The sequence below is a fragment of the Cottoperca gobio genome, chromosome 11 (genome assembly GCF_900634415.1).
Source record: "Cottoperca gobio chromosome 11, fCotGob3.1, whole genome shotgun sequence".
Lineage (NCBI taxonomy): Eukaryota > Metazoa > Chordata > Actinopteri > Perciformes > Bovichtidae > Cottoperca > Cottoperca gobio.
This window is the reverse complement of record NC_041365.1, coordinates 16,277,625-16,301,918: the sequence shown is the minus strand read 5'-3', so window position 1 is coordinate 16,301,918 and position 24,294 is coordinate 16,277,625. Positions and strand designations below refer to the sequence as shown.

At 39.3% G+C, this 24,294-nt stretch overlaps 1 protein-coding gene and 1 long non-coding RNA gene across 2 annotated transcripts in view; one reads left to right on the top strand and one right to left on the bottom strand.

The window, feature by feature from the left end:
- Window positions 1-24,294, top strand: part of pkhd1l1.1 (PKHD1 like 1, tandem duplicate 1) — a 46,355-nt gene continuing 22,061 nt past the window's right edge. Inside the window, 44 exon segments of the mRNA XM_029443143.1 lie at window positions 1-43; window positions 265-342; window positions 690-831; window positions 933-1,041; window positions 1,155-1,212; window positions 1,303-1,396; window positions 1,833-1,886; window positions 2,061-2,134; window positions 2,232-2,274; window positions 2,480-2,550; window positions 2,650-2,760; window positions 3,463-3,558; window positions 4,303-4,568; window positions 4,745-4,836; window positions 4,932-5,091; window positions 6,067-6,208; window positions 6,730-6,861; window positions 7,050-7,204; window positions 7,470-7,580; window positions 7,836-7,985; window positions 8,084-8,208; window positions 8,302-8,465; window positions 8,663-8,832; window positions 9,897-10,029; window positions 10,487-10,641; window positions 11,532-11,654; window positions 11,933-12,038; window positions 12,649-12,756; window positions 12,861-13,025; window positions 13,126-13,247; window positions 13,867-13,999; window positions 14,724-14,916; window positions 15,610-15,752; window positions 16,005-16,109; window positions 16,369-16,551; window positions 17,309-17,482; window positions 17,660-17,865; window positions 18,537-19,238; window positions 19,240-19,344; window positions 19,346-19,511; window positions 20,086-20,334; window positions 21,585-21,734; window positions 22,892-23,066; window positions 24,110-24,266. Coding sequence (XP_029299003.1) covers window positions 1-43; window positions 265-342; window positions 690-831; window positions 933-1,041; window positions 1,155-1,212; window positions 1,303-1,396; window positions 1,833-1,886; window positions 2,061-2,134; window positions 2,232-2,274; window positions 2,480-2,550; window positions 2,650-2,760; window positions 3,463-3,558; window positions 4,303-4,568; window positions 4,745-4,836; window positions 4,932-5,091; window positions 6,067-6,208; window positions 6,730-6,861; window positions 7,050-7,204; window positions 7,470-7,580; window positions 7,836-7,985; window positions 8,084-8,208; window positions 8,302-8,465; window positions 8,663-8,832; window positions 9,897-10,029; window positions 10,487-10,641; window positions 11,532-11,654; window positions 11,933-12,038; window positions 12,649-12,756; window positions 12,861-13,025; window positions 13,126-13,247; window positions 13,867-13,999; window positions 14,724-14,916; window positions 15,610-15,752; window positions 16,005-16,109; window positions 16,369-16,551; window positions 17,309-17,482; window positions 17,660-17,865; window positions 18,537-19,238; window positions 19,240-19,344; window positions 19,346-19,511; window positions 20,086-20,334; window positions 21,585-21,734; window positions 22,892-23,066; window positions 24,110-24,266 — 6,393 coding nt within the window.
- On the bottom strand, window positions 19,159-20,214 carry LOC115015655 (uncharacterized). The gene is made up of 3 exons (XR_003833017.1): window positions 20,056-20,214; window positions 19,749-19,826; window positions 19,159-19,568 (listed from the first exon to the last, which is right to left on the bottom strand). It is a non-coding gene; the product is annotated as an uncharacterized LOC115015655 (long non-coding RNA).

Sequence of the window (24,294 nt, the reverse complement as noted above, 5' to 3'; positions counted from 1 at the left end):
ATGAAGGTGGCCGCTGTCCTCCTCGCACTTTGGTGCTGTTGCAGTAAGTAGCCACTTATAAGTACCATAATTATATAAGTTTATAGAATCTTTTTTTTAATGGAGTTCTTCAGGTTTAGATGTAAGTTTGCGTCTTTATAATGCGCAAAATGCGCGAATGTCCTAACAAGTCGCAGCTAGCCCACTGCTCAGGGGGTAAATGTCATACATATTAGCATTTTCTCTGTATTAAACATAGCTAATAATAATTTATGTACATTTCAGGTGCTCAAAGCGTTAAATACATATCTCCACACCGAGGCAGCATGAATGGAGCAACACGAATCATGCTTTCAGGAAATGGTAAGAGATTGAATCAAATACGTAGATACTTCAATCTTGTTGGAGACCTAATTTATCTTTAAGAATAACTGTGAACATTATTTTTTAATTTAGCTATGACACATATTATGACACATAAATCAAGCAGCCTACATATTGATTAAAACTGTTTGTAAGAGTTATACATTATGACACTGTTTATCTGAGGAGAGGCAACTGAATAAATGAACTTGAAGTTATAGATTATTTGTTTCTAAACTGTCAACTGTCAACTTCTAATTTAAAATGTGTGGGATTTAAATTGTTTTCCTTCTGTCTGCTAATGCACTTATACAGACAAGAAACATTTTGCATTTACCCCCCCCCAGATTTTGCCCTGGAGAGGCCTAAGCTGAATCCAAACGACAACACAACTGGAAACCTTGTGTTCCTGGTGTCAGATAAGCTGACAGTCCCCTGTGATGTGGAGAGAGACTCTACACATGGAAACCAGATCACCTGTTACACCAGGTAGCCTACAGGCCAAGGGACTCTTAATTGAATATACCAAAACATTTTCTAAGTCACTTCATGCGTATATCTATCTAAAATTATTAATCTGTCAATCACAGACCCATGCCGAAAGACCACTATGTAGTCCATGTCAGTGTGGATGGTGTTCCCATTCCTGACAGCAGTTTGTGCAGAGGCGTGTACAAAAACCACCATTGCAGCTTCTATGTAAGTTTGCAGCTAATGCAATAACAAACGCCTTCATTTACGAGTTATCTGATCCTGCAGTCAAGTTTGGGTTTGTAACATTTTCTTTCCATTCTGACTGTAATGTTTCTCAGACTGTGTGGTATAGCACGCCTACGATCACTTCTCTGAGTCCAGTCACTGGTCCTCCAGGTACAGTTCTTTACTTCTAATAGCATGCAGCACATTTACAGAGTCCATTTTTTAAAGCTTTATATCAAACCCACCTCAAAATCCCTGCAGGCTCTTTGGTGACAGCGGAAGGACGTATCTTTACTGATGTGTATGGCAGCAACACAGACAAGAGCTCCAATGGCCTCAACGTCAGATTTCTGAGGTATAAAAATAAAATAAAACAGATTTACTTTCAAAATGTTTATAATACTGTAACATATTTAGTCTCACCCAAGTATTAAAGTATATAGTTTATTTTAATTCTGACAGCTTGATGATGACAGATTGAACCACTAATAAATGCTAAAGAAACTAGTTACAAATATACATAATAGACATAATAAAAGAGTTGAGTAGCGGAAACATTGCACAAAAATGTCTCTTAAATTTCATTCCGAGTGGCATTAAAAAACTCTCAGATCTAAGTTGCCTGAGGCTGAAGGAACCCTGGAAATGTAGTCACCTGTTTTTACAACAATGTTACACTGATAGTCACAGAAGAGGGTTATTTGCTTGCTTGTTAACTACGAAATGAATTTAACTATTAATATGTACAAACTATATACTCATGTCAATGAATATGATCTTGTTTTTTGCAGAGCCTACATGGGAGGGATGCCATGTGAGCTGCTTAAACCAGAGTCAGATGAACTGTAAGTAGTTTATCTAGATGTAGATTGCATTTAGAAAGTAACAACAGTAGCACAATGCACGACTCTATAGACAGTAAACATATTCATTCAAGTTCAGATGTCTCACAGCAACTTCAGTATGTTGAATAAAACTAAAAATCATAGTATTAAATGTTTCTCAAATGTTTTCTAAAGATATAACCTACAACTGAATTCTGAAACCTCTTATTGGGGAAACATGACCTGCAAAATGACGGGGACGTATGTTGGTGAGCAAATCACAGCAGAAGTTCACAAATACAGAAAAAAAGTCAAATTTGAAACTGTAAAAACTGTCTTTGAATAATTATGTTTAATTTCCAACAGGGCATCACAACTTGAGTTACATTCTTGATGATCGTTTTGGAAGGTAAAGCATTGTTAAGCATCTAACTTTTTACTTTTTAATGTCAGTTTCAGATCTGGATACATGCAGCTTTATGGTTTCAGACACATCATTTATTCAACCTTTGAAAGTGCAGTTAGATAAACTGAAAAATGCAGAGATTGTAAGAAGAGTTAGACTTCTTGGTGATAAATTGTACAATATTAATGAATTTCTTTCAAATCTTTAGGAGTTTACCAGACAAGAAACTGTACAGGGTTTCAGCTTCGGGCAAGCTCTCCATGTTTCAGACCTATGCAGGTAGGTTAGACAGAAAGACATTTGTTCATGATAAAGTACTTATTTATTATTGGTAATTGTTCGTATTACAGTGAAATGTTTGTTACGTCTCTTGTTCAGAGGTGACAGGAGTTTCCCCATCCATGGGCAGTGTCATTGGTGGTACCCTGCTGACCATCCACGGCCGCTTCTTCGACCAAACCGATCGCCCGGCACAGGTTGTCGTTGGAGGTAATCAGACGGGAAACTTTCCGATACCATGACAACTTATCTGATATTGTTTTCACACAGTTCAAAGTGTTCAGCATGAATAGATGAATGTGATGTGTCTGCCCAAAACAAAAAAAAACAGACACATAGTTGTGGCCTCAAGTCGTGCGATGGTAAGAATCCTTTTCAACACAAACAGAATGTGTGCATACTTTGAGACACAGCAAACAAAAGAAAACCATGGAGTTGTTGCACGCTAGAGGAAATAATCTCCTGAAAGCTTTGAGACACAACAAACCATGACAAAGGAGCCGTGCTTTCATAAGACGTCATGTGTCATTTAACATGTCCTCTTTAAGTTACAGTTGCAATTGACAGTAAAGAAAGTCACTGTTCTTGAATCAGTGCTCTTTCACACAATCATCATCAAAAATAAAATAAAATTAACTTGAAGCATTGGAACAATTCAGCAAAGGTACAAATGTGCTTTTATTTTCAGTCCATTTAAAGAAATATATCACCCTGAAATTTAAATTCCGTTGTTTCCCACCCATATTCATGTCAGCTGAAAGTCTAGTGAAGTGCATACAAAACATAACGTTTGAGTGGTTCTTCAGCTGACAGAGAAGTGAGTAGATAATTAGTAAATGTATTGTGCTGTTGTGCTTTTGTGTCTGTTATTGTGAGCTGCTTTCAATCACCTGACACTTGATTTTGCTTCAGGCCAGCCTTGTGAAATACAGAGTGTGTCGGATGACAGAATCACGTGCAGAACCGCCAAACACGAGATGAACAACAGCAACATGACAATCTGGCCGGGTGAGAACAACACACATCCTCTTGCTGTGCCGTGTCTTTATCTGAGCAAAGCATTAACTCCAGTTGCCATCTTGATCACTGGAAGAATTTAAAGCATCTGTCCTGGTAGTCAACAGTTGTCTTGATGATTATGATCCCATGCCAACACATGTCACAGTAGATGGGGACTTAAAGACCTTGATGTGCTGTGTACCGTGAAAAGATACACTTATCTGGCTGTGACAAAAGCAAATATTTTTGATCATACATCATACAGAAGACCTCTCATAGAGCTAATGTCAACAGCAGATACAGAGTAAGAACATTCAAAGGCAAACTATGTTTAATAGCAAAAGAAGCAAAAAGTTGCTTAATTTCTTGTGTTTTTCAACAGTTTGACACCCATCTGTTGGATAATCATTTCTGATGCAACAATTAGTTTCACATATTCCGTTGATTATTTCTTGATTGATCAATTCATATCTTTGTCTAAGAAATGTCAGAAAATAGTCAACATTGCTCATTATAATCAAAGTGACACCTTCAGACCAACAGTCCAAAACCCAAACATATTCAGTTTACTGTCATATCAAAGAAAAACATCAAATTCTCAAATTTGAGCAGCTGAAATCAATGAGTGTTTAGCATGTTTGCTTTACTGAACATAGATTATCAAAGATTTGGTGTTTAATTTTCTTTTGGTGGGCTCTTATTTTGGTGCATTATTTAATTCCATTTTGTCACATGCACCTCTTGTAAATCCAGGTGGCAGAGGCTTGAAGATGGAGGTGTGGAGCGTGTCAAAACCCAGAGACCTGTCTGACATTTGGACCTACAATACGAACACAAGTGGATACTTGGCACAGTGGGTCGACTCCATGCCCCAGACTTTTCCCTCTGGAGGTACTTATTTCACCTCACGATTCAGGGGCTTCTTCTGCCCTCCAGCCAGCGCCAACTACACAATATACATCAACTGTGATGACAGATGTGCGCTCTACTTCAGCAACTCCAGCCGCCCAGAAGACAAGGTATGATGGAGGTTTAGTTCAGCACACTTACTACTATATCTGAACTATCAATGCTATGTCTTCATTTCAACTAATGAAATATAGCCTACAAAGGAAAATTAGATGTTGTATGTATTATTTTGTAAGAAAATCCTCATATCTATTCTGCTTGTTTTTTTCTATAATCTCCACTTCAGGTTAAAATTGCATACCAGACACGTTATGCCTCAGATTTCACGAAATTTGAATCACAAAAGTCTAAAGTAATGGCTCTGGAGAAAGGAAAACAGTAAGTGGCCTACATGACTCGAATGGCTATCATTTTGTCTTGAGAAACATAATGTGTTTCCCTTGAAAATATTTTTAAAATTATTATTCCTGTAGCTACTACATGGACATGCTGCATCAGAATTATGGTGGTCCAGCTGTTGTCAACATTGCCTTGTTCCAAGAGGAGAGTCCCTTTACAGAAGACCAAACAGACGATGCTGTCAATGAGGTTCAGAAAATCAAGGCTCAATATGACGTCTTCGATGAGGAACAGGTATGTAGTTGCCTAAACTGTAGCTTCTGGTTAACACAGCACATCCCAAAATATCTGCTCATCTTACCTCAAAAGAAAGGTTAGATGTAAGATGACAATATCTTATCTGTTCGCTACAACCAGAAGACTGTTAGCTTAGCTTAACATGGGGACTGGAAACTCTTCATGTTGAGCTAAGCTAACAGTCTTCTGGTTGTAGCGAACAGTCTTCTGATAAGTCTTCAGAGAGTAAAGCTAGCTGGCTCTGTCCAAGGAAGTCACTGCTCATACTCAAGAAGTAGTGCGGTGCAGAACTTTTTTTTTATGCTTTATTTGCGTTCCTATTCTTAAAAAGAGCTAGCTAGCTATTTCCCCCTGTCTCCAGTCTTTACGCTAAGCTAACTAGCTCCAGCCCTTATATTTAACATACAGATATTAAAGTGCTATTACTATAAAAATGTCAAACTATTAATTTAAACAGTGAAATAAAAAAACCTACAAAAGGCAGAATCAACTGTATTTTACACCTTCTAAGTTTCCTTTTTTCATTAACGTCAATAAACTGATATTAATTTGTAGGCTATGCTGTTTAAAATCCACCTTAAAATATTCCTGTTAAAAGCAGCTAATGACAATTTAGCATGTACGTCTGTCAGTCCTCTAGTAAGTTGGGGATTTTTCTATTACTTTCTAGCTGTTTCTAGCTTTCCTGTTGCATTTTTGGAGGCAGAGATACCAATGTTCTTATCACAGCAATACCGCAAGACCTTACTGCATTTTATGCAAAGGATGCAGCTTTCTTCACTGGAAAAGTTTGTGTTTTCCTGCTGTTACAACGCTATGAGAACTGTTGTTCTCTTCATGTGGTTTGTAAAAAGCAATTTTGGACAATGTAGTAGGAAATCACTGAATGAAGTAAAAGTAAATATAGCAGGTTGAGTCTTAATCTTTCTCGCTTCTGTACCTCGCCGTTACCCACTCTCTCCCGTTACCCAGGTGGTGACCTTTGAATCCTGGCCCAGCAATGGCGCCGCAGCGACAGTCAAAGAGGTCCAGAAGGTTACCGTCACCAGCAGCTGTGCCAGCCACCTTTGTGGTAACACCTTCTTCAGCCTGGGCTACGGAGATGCAAATACAGGTAATTTGTTTTTACAATTGATTCAGTGATACAAGTGTTGCATTTGCATCTTCCACATTAATTACCTATCACTACTGCATATACAGTGTGTTTAGCCTTGGTAGCCGCAAAAAGGACATAAAATACAAACTCTAGGGCTGCAACTAATGATATTGTTTTACCATATTAATCTGATGAATATTGTTTTGATTAATTAATTATAATCGTTCTATAAAATGTCAGAAAACCTTTCGTCCCAGTTTTTTAAAGTCCACCTTGATGATATTCACTTTAATATGATATGAAAGCAGGAAATCTTCCTATTTAAAAGGCTGAAAAAAGCATTTTCTAACATTATTGTGTGAAAAATGACTTAAACGATTATTCAATTATCGAAATACTTTGCTATTATTTTTCTGTCGATCGACCAATCTATAAATCGATTTTTCGTTGCAGCTCTATTCATCTCCAATGCAATGAAACCACAGTGATATATACCAGCCATTGTGTTTGTTCATTAGCTTTGTCTTTTTCTTTTTCAGGACCGATTTCATTCAGTGCCTCAGCAGATGTGGTGGAAGCATCCTTGAACAACCTTTGGTCCATCAAACCCGACACAGTCCAGGTCACCAAACAGGACGATAGCTACACAGTCACATTCGATTCTGACAGAGGTATGAAGAGACAGAAAAGTAGCTCGTCAGGAGACGTTGGATACTGTGTCGTTGTTACACTTGCACATGCATTTTTATGTAACTGACCATAATACTATATGGTATCTCCGTACCTGATTATATTTGTAGTTTTTAGCAGCCAAAGACCAATAAATTAGTTGATAATCTGTCTTTTTTTTGGACTGCAGGGGATTTCAAACCTCTTCACTATGAGGTTTTTGGCTCCGACACCAACATCACTGTTGCTGAGGTTACAAAAGGGAGAAGCAACATGGAGACCTTCACTCTGCTCTGGGGGGGCATCACTACAAAGCCCATCCCTTTCAATGCAACTGAGTCTGAGGTCTGTTATGTAAAAATGGATCAGGATAATATCTGAAAGGCTTAACTTACAAATGCATGCAAACTTTACAGTTTTAATATAACGTCTTGAGATAATAATAATATCTCATTTGAAGTTATTGCAGGTGTGGAAGCCTATATGGTGTAGAAATTCAATACTAAAAGTAGAATCAATACTAAGCTTCTTGTGGTAAATCTGTAATTTATAATATTGGGTGGTATGGAAACCAACTTGACTACTAACATCTCGCTTGTGATGTGAACAGGTGCAGTCGGCTTTGGAGGACATGATGAAAGCCGAGTGTCCCGAAGAGATCCTAACCACTGAAGGGACTGGTGTGATGTACTTCAAAGACTTTGAAAATGACAACTCTCAGGTCAGTGAGGACAAAATAGGGACTGATTTGATTCTGAATGTTAAACGTGAAACAACAAACTTATTTGTAGAACAAGCACTTGTTGGTTGAGTTCAATAAAAGCATTTCCTGTGTCCCTGTTTTTCAAAAACTGACTTTTTTCTTAAAACGGCCATTTTACTTGACTTTGAATGACCATTAATCATAGACCTTAAATCTTTGGAGAGCATTTGATTTTTTTAATCTCACAGTTTTCTGGTTTCTTGCACTCCCCAGTTCGATAGTGCTAATGAAGGCACTCCGGTGAAGAACTCTGCTTTCTGCGGTCTGTGGTCGCTGAAGAACGCAGAGGTTCTTTTCAAGGACAGTTACACCAAAGAGTCTGGTGGCAGATACGGATCAGTTTCATTGGACAAGCATCCCACGGTAAAACACTACTCTATTTATTGTTGTTAGAATTTACACTGTAAATCAACTCTTCATTTTTCAGCATTCATTTTTTCCCCACGTTCCTTTTCTTGCAGCTTTGCTTTGCATACAAGGGAATGTTGAAAGATGAAGTTGGAATGAAGTTCACTTACCGTGACAGCCAAGGAAAAACCCAGACAGAGACCGCAAAGATCAGCACTGTCTTCACTAAGGGCCACACGTCAGTGAACACCACAACGTCCTTGTAATGTGTCAGATATATGCAAACCTCTCAGCAAAGTTGCATCTTTAGTTGTTATTATTTTCTCAACAGATGGTGTTACAAATGCCTGGACCTGGAGAGTTCCCTGCAGAATGATTACATTGGAAGCAGATACACTCTGCAGATGTTTTACCTCTACAAAGACGTCTCGGGTGCAGATTTCTATGTCGATGCCGTTCACATTGGAAAGAGAGCCACAACAAATGAGGAAAATGGTACAAAGCTTGACAGTAGTTTTGACTTAATGTCCAAGCCAACTGATGTTCAGAAGTGCAATCAGATTATATTCTAATAGATTCAACATTGTGGACCATGTGAATAACTTTCTTTGTATTAAGTTCGATGTGTAACAGTAGGGCTGTGCATGTGCCGCTCACAGTTTGTTTTGTTCCTCTGGATTGTTTTGTTAAAGCTGTTCCCAACAAGAGGAGGCCTCCGCCCTTTGAGAGCTCCGGTAGTTCCTTCGAGATGATCGCTGTTACCAAAGACGCATCAACTGCTTCTCAGATCAGCTACCAGATCAAAGCCACACCGGTTGAATGTGCCTTTGATTTCCCACTGCTAGGAGTTGGCTTCCATGAGGTAACGGATTCATTGATATTATGTTACTTTGCACCTGCGTATTACTTCTTTGGGCAGGAAAGACTGCAGGACAACACAGATGGACTGTCCCTCCAGATTAGGTTCATTTTAGAGCTGGGAAAATTGGGCAAAGATGTGGATCTTAGGGTGAAGCTGAAGTGAAGTAAGAAAAGGGAAACCACCTGTCAGTTAATCAGACACTCCTCAAAAATGAACCTCCTCACTTGAGCCTCAATATTTTCCTAATCGGACAGTATTTTAAGATCCTAACTTCTTGATGATAAAACCAGTGATGAGTTATGTAAACGAGAGAAGACTGGGCCTTCACGTTTCAGAGTTTCTTGGAGCAACAATGTGGAGTCTTAATCTGCCTGGTTTGTGTTTCATGGGAAATATAATCCACACAAAGGAAGAAAGTCTTTCAGCTGTGATGCAGCTGTACTAAACTCTGACCAGGGCCTCTTCAATAAAAAGGTTGTAGGATTTATCCTGATAACGCTTCTTTCAAAAAGCAAAAACAAAGGAAAGACAAGGACTCTTCACAAGGAAAAGCAGGTGTCAGATTGGAAGGAACAGCTTCAGCAGTGTGACTCATAAAAACAGCCCACGGCCAAGTGATATAAGTTACAGCACAGAGGCGCCACAATCATCCTGTATGTGTCTCATACCTCGACATGCTGTACACTCATCACTTGCAACAGATTGCGGCGGAAGCAGTGAGCGACTACTGTTTAAGGACTGGCACAGGAAAGTGTGACTGCAGGGTGTAGTGTCTGTTGTAACATTTGTTTCCAATCAATCTGACGCCAATCCGTTGTTACCTCCTACTGCGGTTTGTGTAACGCTTTTAAAAAATGTATCCAAAAACAGGTGTTTTTCTGACTAAGCTGATATTTTTATGTTTATTATTATTGGGTATGTTAAGAAGATCAGTTCATGAAAGAATCAAGATTCTTATCATTTAAGATTCTGAATGATTGCTTCAGTCTAGACATACTATTTAGGATTGTGAGAAGGGCCTTGTGGATTAGAGAAATAATCATTTTCCTCCTCCACTCTCATAGATGTCCAACAGCAGCGAGGACATGGCTGAGTTCAGGGAAGGAGCAGCCACCGTCAGCATCACTCGCCCTCACAGAGCCACCCCTCCTCTGAACGGCACCTTTGATGTGGAGATCTATGGAGGCCGAGCTGAAGGTAGCTCAGACGGTTGTGTAGTATCTGCATTGTAACAACTCTTAACTGTCCAGGCTGAACGCACGTTGTTCCACAGATAGGTTCCCTGATCACTGATTTTAGAGCTGCTTGTGTTGCTATTGTGGTGATAAGAAGCTAACATGAACACAAAGTGTTTTAACTCAGGAGATGTTTGGGACGTTTCCAATTTTATGTTACTCTTTGTTAATTTTTTCCCTTGGTATCGAATATCGATACTTTTCAAGACATTGTGTCAAAGTTAGAAATTCCAGTATTGTGACAACACAACACAAACACAAACACAAAACTACCAGTACCTCAAAATTGTACTTAAGTACAGTACTTGAGTAAATGTACATAGTTGTATCCCACCACTTCTACATGCCATCACGCAGTACAACATGTGTAGTTGCTTTTGCAGCAAGGCATCTTAACACCATCGGTGCTTGTTCTTCAGGTCTGTCAGTGGACATCAGTAAGGAGGACCTGCAGTACGCTTTGCAGGGAATCGCAGGGATGGGTCAGGTCAGCGTCACACGGCAGAGAAGCTGCAGACAACCCACGTGGAAGGTTGAGTGGCTCACTAAACCCGGAGACCAGCCTCTGATGCAGGTCAGACTCCACTTCTTATTTCATCATTGTTTCATTGATTTAAGAAAGAGTTAAAGTTTCTTTCTGGAAGATCTACGTTTGGCAGCACCTGTGGTGTTGAGCGCTAATTGCAGATTTGTTTTTGGATCTCACTTCCCAATCTCCTTTGTGTTCAGCAATACATAGTTAATAGACATTTAGTTAAAACACAATCTTCGAGATTATTACTTTAATATTGGTTCATTGCCAAACAACACTTTGTTACTAACAAATGATCTCCAGTACTCAACTTAACTTAACTTTATTTATATAGCGCTTTCAAGTGCTTCACAAAGCAAGACTAAAACAACACAGACAAAATAAATAGACAACAATATATAATTTAGCAAGAATTACAACATTAAAGTCAAATGTCAGTAAAGTAAACAAATAATGTAAAAACCAATGATTCATAACATAATAACATTACTCCAAGATTGTATTTGCAGGAGTAGCAGCAGTCATAGTAATAATATGACATAAATATTCATCAGATATGTGTGTTTACTATATGTTCCTCACACTTTCTGTCTATCAAACGTCATTCTTAAATTCCTTCTCATATACGAGCCGTGTGATTATCTTGTGTATGACTCTGTTTGTTTTGTGTGTCTCTAATTGTATCTTAATTCATATACATATCTATATGTATTTAATTGTATTAATTCATGTTTAATTACTGTCCACTGTATAGGTTTATAGCTTCTTTTGATCTCTGTTTGTCTTTATAATAATAAGTACAAATGAAACCTAAAGTAATATGTTTAGCAGCAGCAGTAATATGAGTAGTGGTCACACAGTAACTACAGTGGTGACATTAGTTTCTACAGATACAACGAGAGCAGCCTGATTGTGATTTCTTCTCATTGCAGGTTAATGACTCGTCGGCTGTTGGCAACAATGTTGTTGTTTCCGCAAGTGAGCAAACAAAGGGAGGATTGTTTAAGAAAAGCCTGACAGGAGATCACTTTCGTGTGTGGGAATCCAAACCACAGGTACAACCATGATTCAAAAACTCTGGTTTTGGGTTTCAGCATCTGTCTGTCACATGCTGTTTAGTGTGTTTGCTTACTATAAATCCTGTAGAGCCTCTTTTAATCCGTAGCGTTGCTAAGCTGTATTTGTATATTTTGTGCCTCCAGGCAGGATTTCATTGATATAATTACATGAAATAATTGCTTTGTGCCTGAACACTGCAGTCTATTATTCTATTGTTATGGCTGGCAGCACTGTCACATGTTTTGATGGGGGAGTTTTGTGGTGCTGTTTGCAGGTGGAGGTTTACATCAACGGCATTGCCTCAAAGTGTTCTGGTGACTGTGGGTTTGAATGGTCGGACGACAAGACTCCAGTTGTGACTGGAATCAGCCCATCTCAAGGTAGATATTATGTGTTCATGAAGCATTTTTGATTATTGATTGATTTTTAAGGCGCAATATAAGCAACCAATGTTTGTTCTGCTAAACAAGACAAACAGTTGTGCAAACTTTCAGAGACATTTAAAATGAATGAAATTGTAGTGTACATACACAACATACACAGCATACACAACATACACAATGTTCAACACAAATCACAATACCCCGACATGTGGCCCAACATATCGCCAAGGAAACAATACTACTGAACTGGAAAAGTCATTTTCTTTCCTCAAATGATTTCAACCTTATGTTTATTGTTACTTTTCTGTTTTGTAACCTAATCACATCTGGTGTTTGTATTTTATAGTATTTCTAAATTGTCTAATAAAATAAAGTTACTGGTGTAGGCTGCATTATCAATTATTTAATCAGTAAATACTCAATACCAGTATATAATAAACACACTTTAATTTTCAAGTACTGAATAACTGCCAAAAAATCTTTTCCAAGTGTTAGTGAATTGTCAGCTTTAGTAGAAAAACTTCAAACTTCCTGTACATAATATGCTACATGGTGATAGATGGTGGTGAGTGTTGTATTTATAATGTAATATCGCTGACTTACCCAGGATCTAATGGCCTGGGGACTCTTCTGACTGTCACTGGAACTGGCTTCAGTAGTGAAAACGCCTCCATCTTTGTGGGAGAGACCCGGTGCCATGTTGAACAGGTCGACGGTGAGGGAAAGACGTTTTTATGAAAACTGCATTTTGTCTAAATGAAGTGGCTGTTTATTTAATAGTGGAAGGAGTTTAACCAGATTTGGTCATTTCTATTGCAGCTACCACTCAGGTGTGCAGGCTGGGCAGCGCCAGTGCCGGTACTTACCCCGTGTTCGTCAGCTTCCCCTCTCTGGGGAATTCACGCTCCGCAGGAGGCAGCATCTTCCACTTCACCTACCAGCTCATCGTTTCCTCTTTCTCCCCCCTCTCTGGAAGTCTGGCAGGTAAGAAAAATCTGTATCAGTGTTACTATTTACAAATCTAAAGCAGAATCGCGCCCTATAAAAGTGAATAACTATTATCTCCTGTTGTTTTTTCTCTTAGGAGGCACACTGCTGACAGTGAGAGGTTTCGGCTTCAGCCAGGAAACCAGAGTTACTGTTGGCAGGGACGAGTGCACCGTGGTTCATGCCAGTGACGCTGAGCTGAAATGCAGAACGCCAGCAGTAAGTGTACAAATGACAAATCACCGTTTACTGTGGATGAATATTTTCCTGAATTATCTAACAACTCTGCAGCTGCAGTACACTAAGCACTTCAGACACACTTGTATTTGTCAGTAAAATTGCTAAAACATCATTCTGCAAAACCTTATTTATTATTTTTGTAGATTAATGTCGGTATTTCACTCATTAGATTCTGATATGGAGTAAATGACATTTTGCAGCTACTTTAAAATGAGCCTGTTTACACATTTCTGCTGCCAGCTGTCACATTACAGTTTGTTACACAATAAAACAGTGTTGAACCACAGTCAGAAAACTGGCTCAGTGATATCACTTAGATAGTTGGTTGGTTAGTTAGTTAGTTAGTAAGTTAGTTAGTTAGATAACACAAGCTAACTTTAGCCACCATATGCTACTGGTCATACCAGACCAAGTATTGTCAGGAGTGTTTTATTGAATATGAATTTATCTTTTCATGTGTAAATGTAAGATTATGTTGTTTCATCCCTAAAGATCATGTTGTTTGCACATTTTCCAGCCTCGCAAAGAGCCTGAGCTCTAAATAGGGCACTTATTTTACTTATTTCATAGTAATAAATGCTTATATGACTTATTTCAGGGGACTGCAGGACCTCAGACCGTCACAGTGATGATGGGAAACATGAGTCAGACAGCCAGCAGCTCCTTCACCTACGATAACAATCTAACGTCCCAGATCTCGGGCCTGAGTCCTCGTCATACCACTGTGATCGGTGAGTTGAGAGGCATTTTTTGGGCCCTTTATAAACTGTATTCATGCATTTGATCACCTCGCAGCGAAGGTAGGATCATCATGAAGTATTACTGAAAAGTCAAATAGGGAGGATTTGTTTTGTCCTCAAAGGTCAATTGAAATCATATCTGTCTGGTGAATGCAACAGACGCAATATATAATCTGCTTTCTCTTTGTTTATGGAAAGAAAATAAACTCTCTCAAAATAAAGTATTGTATATTTATAATTAGTTTCATGAAAAGGTTATTAACATTATTTCTTTACTATGTTACCAGGTAATTAACAGGTTTCTATTAGTCAACTCTTCATATTAAATGTATTTATCAAACAAACCTGAAATGCTTCTATTGTTGAGGAACACAATATATTATATATATATATTGACTCCTCTTCTTATCACTGTCACCTCATTAGTTTTGTTGTTTTGTCCTGTAATGTTGACGAGCAGATTTTCTCTATTTTTGCACTTTGCAATAACTACACAGTGAGAATCTGAGCATGAGAAGACAACCAGGTCTCCCCACGGGATTACAGTTAATAACACATCCACGCAACAAGAATGTCTGTTAATCTGTGGGACATCAGTGGCATTTCTTGAAAATAAAGAGTAATTAATGAGGTGCCAATTATCTTGACACTTGACAGAAGCTCCTCCGTGGAAAAGATCTGTTGACGTTTTCTTTAAAACATTTATTTTGTGTAGGACATGAAGTTCTCACCATCCAGGGCTCCAACCTGGGAGGCCGAGACAATGACAGCATCGTGCTGGTAGGCAGGAAGGAGTGTGTGAGCGTTAAGTGGACGGCGACAGACATCACCTGTCGTCTCCCCGTGCTGCCGCCTGGCATGTACGAAGTGGATGTACAGGTTGGAAACAATGGCTACTCCCAGACAAGGTACGGCTACCATGACAGGATCGTATCTGTGGCTGTGAACTATTTCTTGCATGTGTTGAAAGGCATCACATGATTTGTTAAACATGGTTGAAGAGTTAGATGTAAGTAATCCGAAGATAAGGGATTTTATCAAAACCTTTATATTGTACAAAATGTCCTGTGATGTTTTTAGATTTTACACCTCAGACGTATGTGTGTTGGAAAAAGTATCATTAAAGTTGATTTATTAATGTGATGTTTGATTTAAAGGGATTGGTTCAGACTGTATGGTTACATAGTAAATGTCCAATGATACAACTTTGGCAGGTGAATCCTCTCTGTCATATTTTTATATTACAACTAATGAAACACTTTAAAATAAATCCACAAAAGTCAGTTATTAAAACAGATCATTGTCCCTCCCTCCACTGCCCTTCTTATCATTATAATCAACTCTATTCGCTCAATGGAGAAAATCTTTTTCATTCTTGGACACCAAAAGTAGAAGGGGATAAATACTAGGAACAATGGGATTGTTATTAACATTGAGACATTTAACAATTATTCGTGCTTTTCTTTTTACTCTTTTTTTTCTTTCCCCTGTTTTTGCTGTAATGCCCCAGACCTCACCTGTTCTGTGTAAAAAAAAGCCAGAAAACGTAGCTCATTTTGGGACTTAATTGGACTCTTTATTTTGCTTTTTTCGCTTCATAGCAACGGTGTGAACGCCACCATTGAATACATCCTGGAAATCCACAGCATCTCCCCCCTGCTCGGCTCCTTGATGGGAGGAACCAGGCTGACTGTTTCTGGATCTGGTTTCAGCAACAACACCTCTGACAACAAAGTCTCCTTTGGTAAGCGATATGAGACCCAGCAGTTTCAAATAGATTTATCACCCCGGCAATAACCTCTGCCAACAAACCATTCAACATTTTGTGTTAAACAAATAACAAATAATGGTTGACGGGGAAACAACAATAGTAGGGCTACTAACTGTAGCTGGTGGTAATCTACAGTGCTGTAAATATTGGAAAAGCAGTACTATAATGCAACTGCCTCAGGGTTCTGTTCTCACACGTGTTTTGCGTTGGTCTGTGTTGCAACAGGAGGAGCTGAGTGTGAAGTGCAGGCCGCCTCAGAGAAGGAGCTGCAGTGTGTTATGCAGTCGGAAGAGAAGACTCACATCGTCACCAATCAGGGATCCCACCGAAGTAGGTTCACATGTTGAGCCTTTTTTGAAGGTCGGAGGATTAAGTTGCTGAAAGGTTTCACAAGAAGGAAGCTGTCACCTGAAGATTAAATGTGACTGCACCTAGAAAGTGTTTCAAAACCAGTTTCACTTCCATTTTTCCATAATTAGCCATATGTTGCTTAACAATGAACATGAACAATGAACATGAACAATGAACGCTTTCCTGTGCGTGTAACTCCGTCTGTCAGTCCAACTTTACATGTGTCTGTGTGTTCCAGCTTTTGGACAGGGGTATGCATGGAGTCCTGCTTCACTCGATGCGTTTGTTGGTGACAAAGTAGCGTGGCGTTGGGAGGCACCCACCTTACAGAATGTCGCATACCGGGTGTTTAGTGTTGCCAGCCCAGGTGACACCACCGATGGAGAGGGACCGTTCAACAGTGGAGAGAAGTCTTCCACAGGTAGAATACTGAGTCACTGGCGCACGACAGAAAAGATAAAGAACCATCTCATTGTTGTTGAGCTTCTCTCAAGTTAAAACGAAATCCTTCAATTGTTTTACACTGTTGGATATCATCAATGTGTGATGTTCTGTGGCAGGGAAGCCTTATTTAGTCCTGCAGATGTTCTTTCTTCTTCTTTTCCTTGAATTAATCAGATAAAAGGAAAATTGTGAGATTAGAATCTCTTCTTTGAGCTAGCCATGAAGGGAGCTTAAAAACAGCATAATGACGATTAAAACACCCTGCACAAATAAAAGATGTACAGTTAAGATGCACATTTTATTTATCATTTATTTAACCAGAAAGGTCTCATTGAAATACAATATCTCCTGGGCAGAAAGTATTTAAAATGGGGACAGTCAGATAACATCACAACATACCAAAACACAACAGCAGACAAAAGGAGAATGTTCCCTGATGATCTAATGTTAAAGCTAGTAATACGTTAGTGAACTGCTCTTAATTTACCCAGTAAAGCTGCACCTGAAATATATCAACATCGCTTCACTGTAAGAAAAATCTTCCAAACAACAAGGTGGATTTTTCCATTAACTGTCTGCGTTGTTGTGATGTGGGATATGTGACGTGAAGGATGTAATGTGTGACATGTGATGCGTCACACCTTTTAATATGTGCGAGAGACAAATGCATGGCAAGAAGGCTTCATGATTCAATGTCACAGATTTACGTTCCCTGCCTCTCTTGCTCTTCTCAGGATCTTTCAGCTACAGCTTCACTGCACCCGGTGTGTATTACTACAGCAGTGGCTACATAGATGATGCCAACACCAGGCGATTGCAGGGAGTCGTGAAAGTGGAGGCTCGGGCGAAGAAGAGCGGCAAGGTCTCTGTCAGCGTGGGAGGCATGGAGGCCAGACACGTGACAGGAGGTAAATGTAAAAATAATACTTTAAGAGTTCCTTGAGGATCAATAGATCTTTCGACAACAGCTCATCAGAGCACACGTGTACTTAGGACACAAACATCCAGCAGATTCCGACTGGGATCCAAGTCAAAATAAAGACAAGCTTGTATGTGATCAATGGATTCAAATGTCTCCCCTTCAGGTTCACGTCGCGTCTCCAGAGCAGCCCCGCAGTGCGAGGCCTCCCCACACTGCCCACAGACCAATGACACCTCAGACGGCCTTTCCTTCAGCGTCTCCGCCTGCTCCACCCCCACAGTCCACTCCATCTCCCCCAACCAGGGCTCATACCACCAGATCATCCACATTCAGGGCAAAGGCTTCGGCGATACCGCCTGCGCTAATGAGGTTAGCAGCCTTCGTATGGCTCATGTCTAAAAGGATTTGAGTTTAAAATGGATTGAAATGTTAAGTGTTGGTCAGTAACAGAGAATCCTACAGTAGCTTCTCTTCAGGTACTTTCTCTCTTCATGTTGAAATGATGATTAAATAGATGTAATAAGAGCAGCAGTTATAAATGAATATCTACTGAAATGATGCTGGACACCACAGTAGTGCTGTTCAGTACAGCAAAACTATAATAATTATATTTTATCTCTCAATATGGTGTTGTCCTTTCTTGTTTTATGTTTAGTTTTTTGCAGATATTAACATGGGGTTAGGGTTAGGGTTATTTGAATGGCTTGCTTTGGATCAATATTTCTATATTTGACAAACATACAGGATAATTAGACTTATGACTTTATTTATCTGAACAAAAAGTAAATATAACAACTCTAGACCTTTACAGCAATATAAACATTTAGTTATTAAAACAAACACAATTTATATTGAGCGTTATATTGCCGTGTTTTACAATGATCATTACATTTTAGTCACAGTTCATAATAAATCAAACATACAGGCTTAATTTTGTTCTCTGCAGCTAAAGAGTTAATCCGTCAGCACTCAGTGAGGTCAGTCACCTTTAGAAAATGGATTTCTTGTACAGTGACTGACGGTGTCTCTGTTTCCTGCAGGTGACAGTGGGAGATCAGCCCTGTCAGGTGATCAACAGCTCTCACTCTGAGATCAACTGCCAGCTCAGCCGCAAAAGTGAACTTCCCATCGGCATCGCTCTCCCCGTAGTCGTCAGAGTCAACAACCTCGGCAGCGCCATCATGGCCATACCAAACGAGCTCGACCGCCGCTTTGTGGTTCTGCCTGTGGTGGACTCGGTCTCGCCTCCTATGGGCAGCCCCACCGGCCACACGCGGCTCCTCATCCACGGCTCTGGCTTCTCCGGAGGACAGGTGACTGTAGCCAGCGAGCCGTGCTCAGTCGTGACGGTCAATTACACTTGTATCATCTGTGACACCTCTCCGTCTCAGCCTCACACTGGGGATGTCGTCTTCCACACGGGCATCATCCAAAGCTCCTGTCATTCAAGCTGCTCCTTCATGTACTCTTCCTCCGTCACTCCCACGGCCTCCAGCATTTCCCCCGACAGCATCAGTGATCTTACCAATGTCACCATCTCTGGCTCAGGGTTTGGCAGCCGTGTGGATGACGTGGCCGTCTTTGCCGGCACCTTAGAGCTGGAAGTCACCGCCGTGACCGATGGCAACATCACGCTGAGCGTTACCGCTCTGCCTGCGGGAAACCACCCGGTCAAAGTGATCGTGAGAAGTAAAGGCCTTGCATCAGGTTCTGTCACCCTGAGCAGCCGCGCCCAGGCCGTTCCTCAACCCCGGCATGGGCAGCCTGGCAGGAGGAACCTCTCTGGTCTTCACTGGAAACGGCTTCGCTCCGGGGAACACCAGCGTGCTGGTCGGTGGCATACCCTGCGAAGGTTCAGGAGGTGACGCCGGGTCTGCTTCGCTGCCTGACGCCTCCTCGCGGCGAGGGGCTGGTGACCGCCAATGTCCAGGTCTTTTCCGTGCAGTACCCTCCTCTCAACTTCACCTACTCTGCAGCACACACTCCTGTCATCAGCTCCATCAGCCCCACCACCGGTAATAATGGTCCTCTACATCCTGTAGTCAACGTAGCTCTACCCGTAAACAAGCATCCTGGTCAGGAGGAGACTTTGTTACATTAATCAGGATTGCATTTGTTCCTTGATCACCCTTGAAAAACTTTTAATTTGTGTAAAAGAACCAATATCAATCTGACAATAGTTGTAACAGACAGAACAGAGCAGTAAAATAGAAAAACTAAATAAAGAATAATAATAAAATGTAGATATTTACCATGTTTATTCCGCTGTATATTTGGATCACTATCACTGAGATTAAATCCATTTTTATAGTAAACTCCAGAAGATTCATCTGAAGGGTTCAAGAACATTAAATATATTGGAAAACCTTTAGAGCTTTATGTAACCGTACAATCACCATCATTAAAGTTGTTTTTGACACATAAGTCAGTAGATCTGGCCGACAAAAGCAAACGTTGTCTGTTTGCCTGAATAAAGCCAGAGCCTACTCAAAGTATGTGATTCAGTGTATTGTGTTCATATTGTGTCCACCCAGTCCTGCGTAACCTTCTTCTCATTACCTCTTCCTCCCCTCTGTTTCTTTCCCATAGGGCCGAGCGGTGCAGTCGTCACACTGACAGGTTCAGGATTTGGCAGGGACTCTCAGCACGTCTCCGTCACCATAAACCAAGTCCCCTGTGTCGTGTCCACAGTCTCCGACTCACAGGTTCAGTGCACTGCAGGAGACAACCCGGGGGGAGCGTACCCAGTCGTGCTGCATCACCAGGTCAAAGGTCACGCCCAGTCAAATGTCATGTTCACGTATGAGCTGACTCTGAGCAGCGTGCAGCCCAACGAGGGTAAGCAGAGAGTGTCTTATTTTCTATATTATATTTAATATTCACACAAACAGAATATTGATATCACCCAGGATATGTTATCAATGTAAAAGGTAAATATACACTTATTGATAACAATTAAACAGCTTGGTGTAGTCAGCAGATTTAGAATCAAACGCTTTGGTTTGAATAAATAAAATAGATACGCTTTCTTTCAAAACCTCTAGAGTTCTTTTTATTGCAAAATGTAATTCAGCTGCTCTAGTCGCAATTCTAATCTAATTTGTAGTATAATTTTTGTGGTACTTGTCACTGTGCATAGGTATTTTAATATTTTGACACTTGTTGTTGTTACATGTCTTCTCTGGTTAAATATGGGTTAAAAACAATTGATTTACTGTAATATAACATAACGACATGAAAAGGTGAGGACCCAAATGCAGTACAGCAGACTAGGATTTTAACGAAAAGCAAGCTTTAACAACAAAGCCGAAAAATACAAAAGCTAACAAGCAAAACAACAGAGGACGCAGGCTATAACAAAAGGTAAAAAGTCAACTGAACACACAAACCAGGGCAGCACGAGAAAACATCCAACAATACGGGCGTAACATGAAATGACGAACCAACAAGGAACAATGAGACAGACAGGGATATATACTGTCACAACCCAGGCTCTAGGGCATGACAAACAAACGGGAAGGGCACGAAATGCCAAAATATACACGAGACACAGCTGGGGAGAAAGGCAAACACAGGAGGATCAAATCAATAATCACAGAGGGAGGGAAAACAAGACATGACACACGGGGAGTGAACATTTCAAAATAAAACAGGAAACCAAAGTACAACCAGATCGTGACACAACAGAATAAATAGAGCATAAATAAAGACACGGAACAAACGTCACCAGGTGCTGTACGCAAGTTAATACATAACAAGTGTTTCTGAAGCTATTCGACCATCTGAAGCCGTTCTGAGTAAACAAACTGCCCGCTTTACTTTCCCAATTTTCACAGAGAAATCAAATATACGTGTCATTATTAAAAACATACATAAAACTCCGAAAGAAAGTCTTCGTTGTCATCTAAGATATACGGTACATTTTAATCAATTACATTTCAAGTACCTATACTGTGTACTTGATTGCCCAAGAGAATAATACAATAGAATAAAATAAAATAGAATTGCATTGCAGGCTGTAATGCCTCGCAATTAAAGTTTAATATGTTCTTACTGAACAAGTTCTTCCTGCCTCATCTGTGATTCAGGCAGTCTTGGTGGCGGCGCTCTGCTGTCGGTGCAGGGTTCTGGGTTCGACCCGCACGTCTCCGCTGTGACGATCTGCGGGCAGGAGTGTGACGTTCACAGAGAAATGTCTTCATCGTCCCGTCTGTACTGCCTGTCTCCGTCCATCAACGGTAAGTTTGGACGTTATTTCACCAGGATGATCCACTCAGATTAAGCAGTCGGTGCAGTTTGTTGATCAGATGTCCTGATGGGTGACCTCCACCCTCTGTCCAAAGGAGCAGGACGATTCAAAACCTAAATCTAAACTATTTTGAATGTCAAAAATTGTGATTTTGTAATGTTTTTTATTATTTATCATTTATGAATCATTTATTCATTTATTTACTAAATCATTTTATCATTTAGACAGAAAATATATTGCTAAAGAATATTAAAAATAAAAGATTATGCAGCCAAACAGGTTTTAATGAGACAACAATAAAGAAGAAAGTGAATATACAGTAGACAAGAACAAGAATATGTGATATACATTCCCACTGGTGGTGGGGATGTACCGCTCCCCTTTTTAAAATCCTTATATTTTATTTGTTTTTATTTGTTTGCCCAAAATAATACACTAGAATCAATCAAAGATATGGAATATACTTAAAATCATGTTAAGTTTAATATACAATATATAGATATATATATAGATATATATATATATTGATATATATTGATATATATATATATTGATATGTATATATATTGATATGTATATATATATATATATCAATATGTATATATATATTGATATATATATATATCAATATATATATATTGATATATATATATATATATTGATATGTATATATATATATCAATATATATATATATATTGATATATATATATATATATTGATATATATTGATATATATATTGTATATTAAACTTAACATGATTTTAAGTAGAGTATTGAAACAGCATTTCATGAAACAGTCTCCTCATAAGGGTCCATATTTGCTATTCTGGTGATTTTAAGTAGGGTTGGTATGTTAACAACCCAGAGATGCACATAGTATTTCTCAAGTATGCATGTAATGTATGTATTGTAACGCACTTGTACATCTCTAAGCAATGAACATTTCTTCAGCTCTGATGGAGACAGACTTTGTCTAACAGGAATGTTGACAGCCTTTCATCGCAGGAGGAAACGTCAAGCATGTCAAATACAACTTGATAACTTGTGAAGGAAGATAAGACATCTGCTTGTTATCTCAGAGCATCTTGACTCATACTGTGTTGTTGTCGTGTCCGTCCACGTGTCGCTGTCCCGTCTGCTCTCAGGCACTCAGTCTGTGGTGAGCTGCGTGCTTGCTGTCATTAACCAGCTGGATGCCGTCAACATATCAAATGGCTACACCTACAAATCTCAGCTGACTCCGGTGATCGCTGAGGTTTCTCCGCGCAGAGGAGGCACCGCTGGAGGCACCCGGCTCACTGTCAGCGGCTCCGGTTTCAGGTGCAGTAAAGGAAGAAAGTCTGAACAATATAGAGCCACACCCACGTCATGGACCACTGGTTAAGAATGAAGCGCTCAACTTACACAACACAATCTCTTTTGTTTCATGGGCCGCCTGTGCTTTCATTGGGTTTAATGCTTTGTTACACTGTCTGGCTTTTGGCGCATAGTGCTTTCTATACTGTATATACAAAACAAATACTTTTGATATGATGATTTTTATTAGCATTTCCACAACTATTCATTACCAATAGTGACAAGAAAAAAGCTTCAACCAAAATGAGACCATTGACAACACATCATAATGATCAGCAGACAGCAGTTTATAGATAATTATAATTATATATTAAATCTCATATAGTTTTAATAGCTTCTATATCGAGATACCATAGAAAGACATAAATAATAACATACTGATAACATTACTTTAATATGATATACCTCTGTACAGTAACGTACCATAACATAGAATCTCATATTAATATGATTAAATCATATTAAGGAGAGTAGTGATGGCCTAGTGGTCTAGTGGTAGTCTTCCAAACAGAACACTTTCAGATGTATTATATGATATGAAATTATTGATATGATTGTAATAATATAATATATAATAATATAAAAGAATGTAACATTATATTATGTTGTATAATAATATAGGGTATATCATATTATATTATCATATATAACTATATATTGTAGTATGTTATGGTATGTTACATTACATTACATTGTATTATATTACAATACATTATATTATATGGCAGAGTTTACTGCTATTGTATTATATTATCATTTGTAATATTATATAAAATTATAACATATGGGATTTAAGTGTTTTATTGTGGTACATTATAGTATAGAGGTATTTTATGTTAAAATAAAGTATGTAATTGTATATTTTTTATTGTCTACTATATTCTATTTCATTATAGACATACAGTATATAATATGTGTATGTCAGAATACAATGTATGACGTGTTCTTTCACTTCGCTCTTCACTTTCACCTCATTGAATCTCATCACTCACTTCCCCACCTTACAGCACCAACATGAATGAAGTTAACGTGACCATCGCAGGCTCTGTGTGTGACGTTCAATCCACCAACAACACACACATCATCTGTGTGACCAACTCTCAGCGGCAGTCTCAGGAAGCCAAAGTCCGAGTCAGCATCAGAGACCGAGGCATCGCCAAGATGGTAAGAGAGGACAGTTGGATCCTGTGAC